The 13393-nt window shown below is 43.8% G+C and overlaps 1 protein-coding gene across 1 annotated transcript in view; it reads right to left on the reverse strand.

The window, feature by feature from the left end:
- tyw1 (tRNA-yW synthesizing protein 1 homolog (S. cerevisiae)) overlaps positions 1 to 13393 on the reverse strand; it is a 102835-nt gene that overhangs the window by 30147 nt on the left and 59295 nt on the right. Inside the window, 1 exon segment of the mRNA XM_038961773.1 lies at positions 8695 to 8827. Coding sequence (XP_038817701.1) covers positions 8695 to 8827 — 133 coding nt within the window.

The following is a 13393-nucleotide window of genomic DNA, read 5'->3' on the forward strand; positions in this document are numbered from 1 at the left end:
CATGCTGGCCAGACAAGGCCGCTCAAAAAAAACAATTCAATGTAACCTTTATTTAACTAGGCAAGTCAGTTAAGAACAAATTCTTATTTATAATGACAGCTTACAGATGAACAGTGGGTTAACTGCCTTGTTCAGGGGCAGAACGACAGATTTACACCTTGTCAGCTCGGGGATTCGATCCAGCAACCTTTCGGTTACTGGCCCAACGCTCTGACCACTAGGCAACCTGTGGCCTCAAGAGTCTGGGTTCTCACATGGTTTCATTTTTAGTTCACTTCAAATCAAGTCGACCTTTGTCTTGCTTTCAGTCTTTTCCTTCAAGTCTCTACGCTTAGGTCACTGAGATAATGGCAATCTCCACAGCACTACAAAGAACAAAGCTTAAGATTGCAATGTGTAACTTTTTGGGGGACCTGACAAAATGTACATAGAAATGCGAGTTATAGATCTGTGATTGTCATTGAAAGCAAGTCTAAGAAGCGTTAGATCTGTTCTATGTGCGCTAATTCTATGCTTCCCATTCTTAAGTTTTGTATCTTTTATTTTAGGTTTTGTAGACCAGCTTCAAACAGCTGAAAATACTATATTTTTGTTTACTGAAGGGACATTTCACAGCGGTTTAGATTGTGCAATGATCTACACTATACATTGCTTGTTTGTCACAAACAAGAAATTAGGCAAACTATTAGAATTTTAGCAACCAGGAAATGGCGTAGCGATCTCTGCATATCGCACCTTTAACAGTATTGAATTAAATAACGGCAGGGGCCCCAGACCAGCGTGTGTCACTATGACAACTGCAGATAGATCAAATGATGATGGTGGTGCAACAAGGGAACGGATCAGCCTTTATCCTCACATCACATTAATACTTTATCAGCCTAATTACTACGCCATGGTCAATGTACTGTACTCCGTCTCCCTGCCATTCAGATGAATTACACACACACACTGTATGTGTCCCAATTGGAACCCTATTCCCTATATAGTGAACTACGGGCCCTGAACAAAAACATTAGGCCCTACAATATAAAGGGAATAGGGTGCCACTTGGGACACATGTGGTGGGAGATCACTCAACAATGACTAATGGTACAGCGTTTGGCGTGCGGCGAGATTAATCTGGGATGTCATGAAAAAGCCATCAGATCGGACTCAGTTGTTCAGATAATTCCCTTTTTATATTATACATCGGCCATTTTCTCTTAGCACTTCAGTTCTTATGAAGGTCACATCTAAACAGCGCCAGCTGACCGTTATCAGATGCACATGATTGGGTATGACATGCTCAGACTTCATTAAACCTGTATTCATTGGGAGTTTCGCCATTATTGTCATTAAATATTCTTCATTGTCATACTGCAGGGAATATAAGGGGGAGCTGTATTGTATTTCTGAGGTATTCGACCACATGTTATGTGTTTTCTATGCCCCCTATATGAGTCAATTTGCAGTAGAGTCAGTCAGTGGTTGGTTTGCTTTCACACAAACATCGTAATGAGGAGAGCAAATGTGAGTCTGGTCATTAAGTGGTTCTACTCCCTATATACAGTGGGGAGAACAAGTATTTGATACACTGACGATTTTGCAGGTTTTCCTACTTACAAAGCATGTAGAGGTCTGTAATTTTTATCATAGGTACACTTCAACTGTGAGAGACGGAATCTAAAACAAAAATCCAGAAAATCACATTGTATGATTAAGTAATTAATTTGCATTTTATTGCATGACATAAGTATTTGATCACCTACCAACCAGTAAGAATTCCGGCTCTCACAGACCTGTTAGTTTTTCTTTAAGAAGCCCTCCTGTTCTCCACTCATTACCTGTATTAACTGCACCTGTTTGAACTCGTTACCTGTATAAAAGACACCTGTACACACACTCAATCAAACAGACTCCAACCTCTCCACAATGGCCAAGACCAGAGAGCTGTGTAAGGACATCAGGGATAAAATTGTAGACCTGCAAAAGGCTGGGATGGGCTACAGGACAATAGGCAAGCAGCTTGGTGAGAAGGCAACAACTGTTGGCGCAATTATTAGAAAATGGAAGAAGTTCAAGATGATGGTCAATCACCCTCGGTCTGGGGCTCCATGCAAGATCTCACCTCGTGGGGCATCAATGATCATGAGGAAGGTGAGGGATCAGCCCAGAACTACACGGCAGGACCTGGCCAATGACCTGAAGAGAGCTGGGACCACAGTCTCAAAGAAAACCATTAGTAACTCACTACGCCGTCATGGATTAAAATCCTGCAGCGCACGCAAGGTCCCCCTGCTCAAGCCAGCGCATGTCCAGGCCCGTCTGAAGTTTGCCAATGACCATCTGGATGATCCAGAGGAGGAATGGGTGAAGGTCATGTGGTCTGATGAGACAAAAATAGAGCTTTTTGGTCTAGACTCCACTCGCCGTGTTTGGAGGAAAAAGAAGGATGAGTACAACCCCAAGTACACCATCCCAACCGTGAAGCATGAAGGTGGAAACATCATTCTTTGGGGATGCTTTTCTGCAAAGGGGACAGGACGACTGCACCGTATTGAGGGGAGGAAGGATGGGGCCATGTATCGCGAGATCTTGGCCAACAACCTCCTTCCCTCAGTAAGAGCATTGAAGATGGGTCGTGGCTGGGTCTTCCAGCATGACAACGACCCGAAACACACAGCCAGGGCAACTAAGGAGTGGCTCCGTAAGAAGCATCTCAAGGTCCTGGAGTGGCCTAGCCAGTCTCCAGACCTGAACCCAATAGAAAATCTTTGGAGGGAGCTGAAAGACCGTATTGCCCAGCGACAGCCCCGAAACCTGAAGGATCTGGAGAAGGTCTGTATGGAGGAGTGGGCCAAAATCCCTGCTGCAGTGTGTGCAAACCTGGTCAAGAACTACAGGAAACATATGATCTCTGTAATTGCAAACAAAGGTTTCTGTACCAAGTATTAAGTTCTGCTTTTCTGATGTATCAAATACTTATGTCATGCAATAAAATGCAAATTCATTACTTAAAAATCATACAATGTGATTTTCTGGAGTTTTGTTTTAGATTCCGTCTTTGGCAATGTTAACATATGTTTTCCATGCCAATAAAGCCCTTAAATTGAATTGAAAAAATTGAGAGAGAGAAAGAGGGTGGGGGGAGGAGAGGGAGAGAGGGAGTTGCACAACTGAATGCATTCAACTAAAATGTGCCTTCCGCATTTAACCCAACCCCTCTGAATCAGTGGGGGGCTGCCTTAATCAACATCCACGTCATCAGCACCCGGGGAGCAGTTGTTGTTTGAGGTTAACTGCCTTGCTCAGGGGCAGAACAACAGATTTGTACCTTGTTGGCTCATGGATTCGATCCAACAACCTTTCGGTTACTGGCCCAACACTCCTACCCGCCAGGCTACCTGCCGCCCCATAGTTGATTGACCTTTAGAATGTAATCACTGTTAATTATAAACACAGCACAGTAAAAGACATGCTCAATTGAGAGTGACAGAATTGGGACGTGTAGAAGAAATAATAAATGTATAAATGTCACTCGTCTCTATCCAGATTGTGATGATGCTTCATGCTTCACCCCCATCTGTCTGTCGTGAACGAGGGAGCGTGAGAGAGAGACATCCACAAGCTGCACATTTAGAGTATCATTTTGTCGTAAATGCTGTGCAGAGTATTTGAAATGTTACGTTTTTCGTAAGATCTCAGCGATTTTGTACACTGCTAAGGTGTTTCCTTGAGCTGTTACCCCATATCTGTAGGGTATAATGACATGAAAAACCACCCATGGAACTGTCTGTAAGAGGCCCCTCTATCATTCTCATTTCTGTCGTTTTACGGCTGTCAAACAGGTCAACCCACAGGTGAACCTTCATCACTGTCATCGCCCATAACACCTGTCATCCAGGGGCGAGATACCACCTGCTGAGGTCCCCTGGCAATCTATTAACCTGTGACTGTCAGGAACACACCAACAGGAAATGGAATGGGGGTCGAAATAAATAGGCTAATCCCCATTCCCTGACAAAGGAATGGTTCTCCCCGGACAAACTGCCTCATATTTCACATCTATACTATGTACAGTATTCTTCACACTGCCTTTTTTCTCAAAGTAAATAGGTGAGGGGAGAAAAGGTTGGAGCTAGCAGAAAGACCGTAAGTAAATGGCGATGGGAGAGAAGAAAAGAATGGGAACTGGGTACAACACTCCTCCCCTGTTCCTACACTTCTCTCTCTATCTCAATCCATTTCCCTCTCACTATCCTTCTCCCTCTCTCTGAGAAGAGGATAAGTGGTGGCTCTGGCCCCTTCAGCTCAGTGGGGTATGGACAGTTGGGCCATGGTGCCAGGGAGGAAGGCAGGGAGGTGAGGTATTTGCAGCCACCTCCCCTCCAAAGCCAACAGAGCAGCCACATCAGTCCCTCAGCACAGCGATGAGGCCAGGTTGGAAAGCAGAGCAGAGAAAGAGGGAACGGTCAGAATGAGAAGAGAATATCAGGGGAGAGGAGCGCTTAGCAACCAGGGATGGGGGTGGAGCCCACCATGAGAGGAAGCTATGAGCCACACGGAGATGGGATCTTAATGGCCTAACTCACTACCTCTGTTAGTGTCTCTGCTCTTCCTTAGAGAGGCTGTTCAAGACTGGCAGGCAGTCACACCTGTTTTTTGGTCATATTTTGAGTCTGGTCGGCAGACAGGTGCTTTGTCTATTATTGATAGTTTGTATATATCGTATATTATGTAGATATACTGTATATAGAATCGTAGGAATGCACACAAAATGTCTGCAACTCCCTTGTTCTTCAGAAGCAACCTTCTTGTAAGCATCCCATGCCTATACACCATGTAAAAGGATACATTGACAACCCCTTCTTCAGCCATCCCTTACTGTATATACCATGTATGTCCGCCAATATTGCACCATCCATCACCACCATGTACAGGTCTACATCATCACAAGTCACTGGGCCAGGGAGAAGGGAAGGCGAGAAGGAGAGCTAGAGAAAGAAAGAGAGACAGAGAGATTGAGACCTCACTACTAGACAAGAAACTTGACTGGTCTATCCTACTAGCTGCAGAAACCGAACTGAATAAAAACCACTGGGTACAGGTACTAACACTAAAGTGATAATAAGTAAACAACAGTTTATACAGTCTACCAGTAATTTGCTCACTTGACAATAAAAAAAACGCTAACCACGACTATTCCTGGTGCATAGTGAATGTTTTTCTGCCATGAAATTTGTTTCATTTAGTGTTAAAAACATTCATAGGTCGTGGATAACGATGAGTTACCCGAATGCAGAGTAAATCACTTTGATAACTGGTGAAACGCCTGACACAGACGGCAATTACAGCAATCCATTAGGCTGCATTTACCACCGATTTACAGTGAAAAGAGGTTCACACATGAAGCTGTAATAAACCTGTCCATTGTCTAGAGTAGACTGCGCCTCAGAGGGGGGGAAGCTGGCAGGCTGATTGTAGCCAGGAAGTGAAGACATCCCAATAAAACATTTTACAGCCCACATCTATGTTCAAGGTTGTTATGCTACGAGGCCACTGAGTGCAGTTTTTCTTCCACTGCTTTCTAGAAAAGGACTAATGAAGGCGATTGAAATTAGATACGCTGTTAGAGGGAGCGTGTGTGTGTGTATTCACACTATTAGAAGCTTTGAGAGATACACAGATGCACTGGGTATTCTTATAATACTGGGTAAATCAGGCTACCCTGAAAGGATAGGAGGGGAGAGTTGGGTAGGAGACTCATTTTCTAGTTACCACCTTCAACGTAGCAACTTTGTCATGTACCACCTTCAACGTAGCAACGTTGTCATGTAAATTCTCCAAAGAAAGAACACATCCACAGTGTCTGATAAGACTTATAGGAGTGGACTCTACATTTCCTATTATTCCTCACGTCACTTCTTGGAATTCATTCATTGGGTGACTCAGTCAGAGAAACACAAAAATATGGGGGGAATGAGTGTGTGTGTGTGTATGTGTGTGTGTATGTGTGTATGTGTGTGTGGAGAAGGAGAGAATGTTGTGTTGAATGGCTGTGTCTGTCAGACGGTGAGCGAGTGTGTAATAAAAAGCATGATTAAATATAAATAGTTATTCTACAGAACGTCACTATTGATGAAGGCATTGGAGTTCCAACTATTCTATTCAGATGGAAAACATGTGCTGCAAGCAGACTCAAGGTCCTCTTCTTAGAAGTTAGAACAAAAATTCCCCCTCTTCTACTTCTCCAGTGCATCGCAGGGCAGAGTGAACTTCATGAACTGTTTTCAATCAGGATGGCAGACAATGTTTCTCTTCCACTCTGATATGGCAGCAAATGATAACAGACAGAACTTTCTCAAAATATTAAGTCTCTCTGAAACATTTCACAGGGAATATAAGTCTTGGGAGAATAAGAGAGGGTTACTGTAAAACTCGACTCATAAAACAGCCTACATCTGTAGTTCCTTGCATTTTCCAGAGGATACAATGAAATGAAGACGGTTTCAATTCCAGACTTTGCCAGTGACTTTTCAGAGATTCGTTTGGGGGTCACTGTTCATTAAATCAGTCCTAGAGTTGAGTTGAGGTTCCTCAAGAAGCTGAGAAGCTACCTGGCAACAACAAACCATTAAAAGCAGGCTTGGAATGGATTACAAAGAAACACCGAGATTCCCATTCCACTGGTGTGTCTTTGACCATCTAAAAAAGCTTGAGTAGAAAGCTGTAGAGACCACTGCCATTATTTGTCACTCAAAACTCCCCAATGAGGTAAACAGACCTTTCCTACTTTCGTATTGATATTTCTCTCATTTCAAGCACAGGGAAATATATGATATTGAATGGAACCACATTACACTTCAGTGCTCCTGGTAATGTATACCATTTTAATCAGGAGGAAATACACATTTCCACTAACCTCAGCCACAATAAAGGATCAGCATACTGATGTATGAAAATATATTATCATCACACTGTACCATACCTCTCCAACCATCCAGCAAAGTGACATTGCGATGTCTGTGAATGTGAATTTCAGAATTTACATATACACTGACAAAAATATCAACGCAATATGTAAAGTGTTGGTCCTATGTTTCATGAGCTGAAATAAAACACCCCAGAAATGTTCCATATGCACAAAAAGCTTATTTCTCTCAAATGTTATGCACAAATATGTTTATATATCTCTGTTAGTGAGCATTTCTCCTTAGCCAAGATAATCCATCCACCTGACAGGTCTGGCATTTCAAGAAGCTGATTAAACAGCATGATCATTACACAGGTTCACCTTGTGCTGGGGACAATAAAAGGCCACTCTAAAATGTGCAGTTTTGTCACACAACACAATGCCACGGGCAATTTTCATGCTGACTGCATGTCCACCAAAGCTGTTGCCAGAGAATTGAATGTTAATTTCTCTACCACAAGCTGCCTTCAACATAGTTTTTTGAGAATTTGGCAGTATGTCCAACCGACCTCACAACAGCAAACCTAGTGTAACCACACCAGCCCAGGACCTCCACATCTGGCTTCTTCACCTGCGGGGTGCTGAGAGGGGTTGCTGAGAAGTATTTCTGTCTGTAATAAAGCCCTTGTGGGGAAAAACCCATGATTTGCTGGGCCTGGCTCCCCAGTGGTTGGGCATGGCTGCCAAGTGGCTGGGCCTATGCCCTCCAAGGCAAATCCATTGATTAGGGCCAAATTTATTTATTTCAATTGACTGATTTCCTTATATAAACTAACTCAGTAACATCTTTGAAAATGTTGCATGTTGCGTTTATATTTTTGTTGAATATATCTGATAGAAATCACAGTGTAGCATATTCCTGTTATGCCAGCCAGTATGTAAAGCTAGTGATACTTCTCATAGAGGGGACAGGGAGAGTGCTACTGTATTCCCTCTCCGCTTTGATTGGTAAAGGAAAACTCCCAGGATGCACTGCGCTCCTTGAGAGTGAAAATACAAGGCATCAGAAGGCGTCCATCATCGCCACACCAACCACTCTTATCTGTTTGGAGTTTCTTTTTTAACTTTCCTGCCTATTAATTTTGAATCGTGGAGATGAGGATTCTCTACTGTTGCCTCGTCAAATTAGGACACTTTCCATGGATAATGATAATGATCATGCTATTGGACAGATTTTCATTTTCAACCAAAATCCTATAGTCATTGGCATGCCTTGGCAAGACAGCACAAACAGATCTGGAACCAGGCTAGTCACAGTATAAAACAGCAACATGACTCACATGCAAGGGAAAAAACGGCTACTTACCTACGCATCAAATTGGTCTTTGTTCCCCAATGAACATTGGTTGTATTACAATGTTAGAAAAGTGGAAAATTGCCATCCATTGATATCTGCTAGTGGTGTGAAGCCAATTACCGTATAATTGAAGCGCAACAGGCAGATAATGAAAGAGGCTCAATGCTACAATTCATTTGGATAATAAAAAGGCTATAATATTGAATCCCTGATGTGAGGACACAATAGCAGTCACTCAGCTAATAGAAACAGTACTTATCAGGGCATTTCTATAACAATGACAATTTATATAATGAACAAGTTGATTTCCATTCCCATTGTCCTTTCCAGCATGGTTCCAACAACTGTTGTGGTGTTGTATCCAGGCCAGCAGTGTAGTACAGCTTACCTTGGCTCGGTTTATCTAAGTAGTGTTAGAACGAAGGGTACTAGAGGTACTCACCTTTTCACCCAGAGCCTTGAGGCTGTCCAGGAACCTCGGCCAGAAGTCTTTGAAGAGCAGCCGGTCGATCTTTTTCAGACTGCCCTTGGTGCCGGCACCCACACTCACATACAGCTTGGTCACCGGTACCAGACTCTTGGAGGGGAAGAGGTCAGAGAGGAATAAGATACGCGGATGAGAGCGAGAGAGCGAGAGGGATAGGGGGAAGGAATGGGGAGACAGGGAGAGAAAGAGAAGGGGGATAGAGAGAGATCTGAGTGAGAGAGATCACAGTGAGAGAGCGAGAGAGAAATCAGTGTTCGGACACAGCAGGCGAGAAACATTTTGGTTTGCGCCGCCTCGCTCTTCCTCTCTTCCTTGAGTTTGGCAGTATGCCAAGACTAGGAAGAAACTTCGAGTGAAACCAGGCTCTGAGGGGTGACCAGTCCTCTTCTGGCTGTGCCAGGTGGAGATTATAAGAGTACATGGCCATTAAGGCCAGATTGTTCTTCAAGATGTTCAAACGTTCATAGATGACCAGCAGGGTCAAATAATAATCACAGTGGTTATATAAGGTGCAACAGGTTAACACCTCAGGAGTAAATGTCAGTTGGCTTTTCATAGCCAAACATTCCAAGGTAGAAACAGCAGGTCCAGGACAAGGTAGAAACAGCAGGTCCAGGACAAGGTAGAAACAGCAGGTCCAGGACAAGGCAGAAACAGCAGGTCCAGGACAAGGCAGAAACAGCAGGTCCAGGACAAGGTAGAAACAGCAGGTCCAGGACAAGGCAGAAACAGCAGGTCCAGGACAAGGCAGAAACAGCAGGTCCAGGACAAGGTAGAAACAGCAGGTCCAGGACAAGGCAGAAACAGCAGGTCCAGGACAAGGTAGAAACAGCAGGTCCAGGACAAGGCAGAAACAGCAGGTCCAGGACAAGGCAGAAACAGCAGGTCCAGGACAAGGCAGAACAGCAGAAACTGGAACAGCAGCACAACAAGGTAGCATGTCCGGTGAGCAGGTCAGTGGCCCCATCGAAAGTTACTCCCGGACAGGGCTGAGTATAGCCCACCACCGTACGTGCCCGAGGACAGAAAGGATGGGAGAGCGCGAGCAAACCAGTGACTCAGTCCCCGTAATAGGGTCAGAGGTAGAGAATTGCAGTGGAGAGAGGGGAGCCGGCCAGGCAGAGACAGCAAGGGTGGTTCGTCACTCCAGTGCCTTGCCGTTCACCTTCGCACACCTGGGAAAGACTATACTCAATCATAGGACCTACTGAAGAGATGAGTCTTCAGTAAGGACTTAAAGGTTTAGACCGAGTCTACATCTCACATGGACTGGCAAACCATTCCATACATATTTTACTCTACAGGAGAAAGCCCTGCCTCCAGCTGTTTGCTTAGAAATTCTAGGAACAATAAGGAGGCCTGCGTCTTGTGACTGTAGTGTGCGTGTAGGCATGTATGGAAAGACCAAAAGCATGGATTAGCTTTAGTGCATAAGTCTTGGACAAAAAGTTTCAGATGTTTGCAATGTTACGAAGATGGAAAAAGGCTACTCTTGAAATATTTTTGATATGTTCCTCAAAAGAGAGATCAGGGTCCAGAGTAACAACAAGGTCCTTCACAGTTTTATTTGAAACTACTGTACATCCATCGAGATTCCGAATGACATCACCAAGAGGTAGTATATATAGTGAAAACAATGGAACCTTGAGGATCACCAAAATTTACCATTGATTTGTCAGAGGACAAACCATCCACAGAGACGAACTGATATCTTTCCGACAGATAAGATCTAAACCAGGCAAGAACTTGACCGCGTAGACCAGGCTTGGACAATTATTTTCCATGGAGGGCCACATTAGAATATATTTTTGCCATCGCGGGCCAGAATTAAATTACAGGATTATATATCATGTGTATGACTGTGTTGACAGATATATCTACTGTAAATCACGTCCAGATATGCTAATTATTTTACTTTTTTAACATGCACAGAAATAATGTTCCCTCCATGTTCTCCTTTAATAATGAAAATACCTATCAAAACATGCAATGAACTCAGATGGAAAAGTACACTTTGCATTCAGCACCACGGACAGAACTCTTGTTAATGGGTATGCACAAAAACACAAGAAAGAGAGAGAGCTGAACATTACATTAAAAACTACAGTGTGAGGAGTGAAGTCTCTAATGGGCATTGACTAGAGCAGTGAAGTCAGGTATCGTTTCTAACGTCGCTATGTGCAGGATTGCTGAGAGGTGAGAGTCAATAAGAGATGATTTGTTCTTTGACTTGTTTTATTTTTCTATCACTGAAAATGTCTGTTCACATACATTGGTTGACCCAAACAGTACAAACATCTTCTGAGCATGACTCCTAATCTTAGGAAAGTTTTGTTCATCGAGAGATGCATAGAACATCGTCAGTGACATTGTTTTGAATAGTTCTCCATCACTGCATCAGACTGAAGACCGATACGCTCAAGTTGCAGGTCAATGGGAGCGTCATCCACAATGAAGGTGAAAAGAGGAAACCAACAGCATGTCATTTTCCAACACTTTGAAATACTCAAAACAATGGGAGAAAAAAATCACTGTTCAAAGTACGCAGCAGCGTTTAATTCTCCCGCTGGTCATCTGCTAGGGAACAGACTAGTAGTATCGGAAGGTGGGTGAGATTGTTGGCTTCTACTTGGCGGGTCAGAAGGAGTCATTTTTCCTTCAAGGCTTTGACAAGGCTGTACATCTGATGTGCAAAAAGGCTCTTGCCTTGTAGTTTGGAATTCAGTTCATTCATGAGGGCCATGATGCCATGACCTGTCCGGATTTGTCATAGACGCGAGCTAAAAAACTTGAATGAGCAAGCCTTCCTTTATGAATTGGCCTCTATAAAATGGTATAGAATCAACTTGATCCCCTCTGTCGAAGACGCTTGGACCTTCTTTTTTGATATTTTCAGTGGTATTGTTAACAAACACGCCCAAATGAAGGAAATGAGAATTAAAAAACAGGTTCAGCCCCCGTGACCTTGCAGAGTTACTCTACCTCAAGAATTGCATTTGGTGAAAGGCTCGGCACACGCATACTCAGGCTGACTGGCTCTCATTCAGGCGATTTAGAAATAAGTGCACTCAGGCTATCCAGAAGGCCAAAGTTAGTTACTTTAAGGAGCAGTTCTCTCTCTGTGGGTCTAACACCAAGAAATTCTGGAAAACAGTTAAAGACCTGGAGAATAAAGCCTCCTTCTCACAGCTGCCCATGTCCCTTAAAGTTGATGATGTGGTTGTTACTGACAATAAGCACATGGCTGAGCTCTTTAAAATCACCACTTCATTAAGTCAGGATTCCTATTTGACTCAGCCATGCCCCCTTGCCCGTCCAACATTTCCTCATCTCCCACCCCTTTTAATGCGACTATCCCCGATGCTTCTCCCTCTTTTCCCCTGCTCTGCTATAAAGTTTCTCCCTGCAGGCAGTCACTGAGTCCGAGGTGCTAGAGGAGCTCCTGAAACTTGACCCCCAAAAAACATCTGGGTCAGAAGGTTTAGACCTTTTCTTCTTTTAAGGTTGTTGCTCCTATAGTCGCCAAGCCTATCTCCGACCTTTTTAACCTGTCTCTCCTTTCTGGGGAGGTTCCCATTGCTTGGAAGGCAGCCACGGTTCATCCTTTATTTAAAGGGGGAGATCAAGCTGATCCTAACTGTTATAGGCCTATTTCTATTTTGTCCTGTTTATCAAAGTGTTGGAAAAACTTGTCAATAATCAACTGACTGGCTTTCTTGATGTCTATAGTATTCTCTCTGGTATGCAATCTGGTTTCTGCTCAGGTTATGGATGTGTCACTGCAACCTTAAAGGTCCTCAATGATGTCACCATTGCCCTTGATTCTAAGCAATGTTGTGCTTCTATTTTTATTGACTTTGCCAAAGCTTTTGATATGGTAGACCATTCCATTCTTGTGGGCCGGCTAAGGAATATTGGTGTCTGAGGGGTCTTTGACCTGGTTTGCTAACTACCTCTCTCAAAGAGTGCAGTGTATGAAGTCAGAAAATCTGCTGGCTCAGCCACTGCCTGTCACCAAGGGAGTACCTCAAGGCTCAATCCTAGGCCCCACGCTCTTCTCAATTTGCATCAACAACATAGCTCAGGCAGTAGGAAGCTAAGAATAAATATTTCGATGTCCACTCTTGCTGGAACAGCCAACATTCATCGTCTACTTTCCTTTTCTTAGAAAAACAAATTTTTGCGCAATTTGTGATGTGACGTGCGTGTCAGCCTGTCAGTCACTGTCTGTCCTCGTGCAGTTGTGATTTATAAGTGCTTTCAAAATAAAATGTCCCACAAGCGGTGGGAGTTAAACCATTACACAAAGGCGAGTATTCATTGGGCTATTCATTTGAATAACAAATACGTTATTTCAATTTTAATATGGCAAATTCTTTGTGAGCTGAGCATGATTCCGCGGGCCATATTGAATCAGGTCGCGGGCCGCATACGGGCCGGCCTTTGCCCAGGCCTGGCGTAGACCAATTACAGTTTCCAATCTCTTCAAAATAATGTGGTGATCGATAGTGTAGAAAGCGGCACTACAGTCTAGGAGCACAAGGATAGATGCCAAGCCTTGGTCTGAAGCCATTAAAAGGTCATTTACGGCCTCCCGGGTGGCGCAGTGGTCTAGGGCACTGCATCGCAGCGCTAGCTGTGCCACCAGAGTCTC

Source organism: Salvelinus namaycush, chromosome 23 (assembly GCF_016432855.1).
Source record: "Salvelinus namaycush isolate Seneca chromosome 23, SaNama_1.0, whole genome shotgun sequence".
Lineage (NCBI taxonomy): Eukaryota > Metazoa > Chordata > Actinopteri > Salmoniformes > Salmonidae > Salvelinus > Salvelinus namaycush.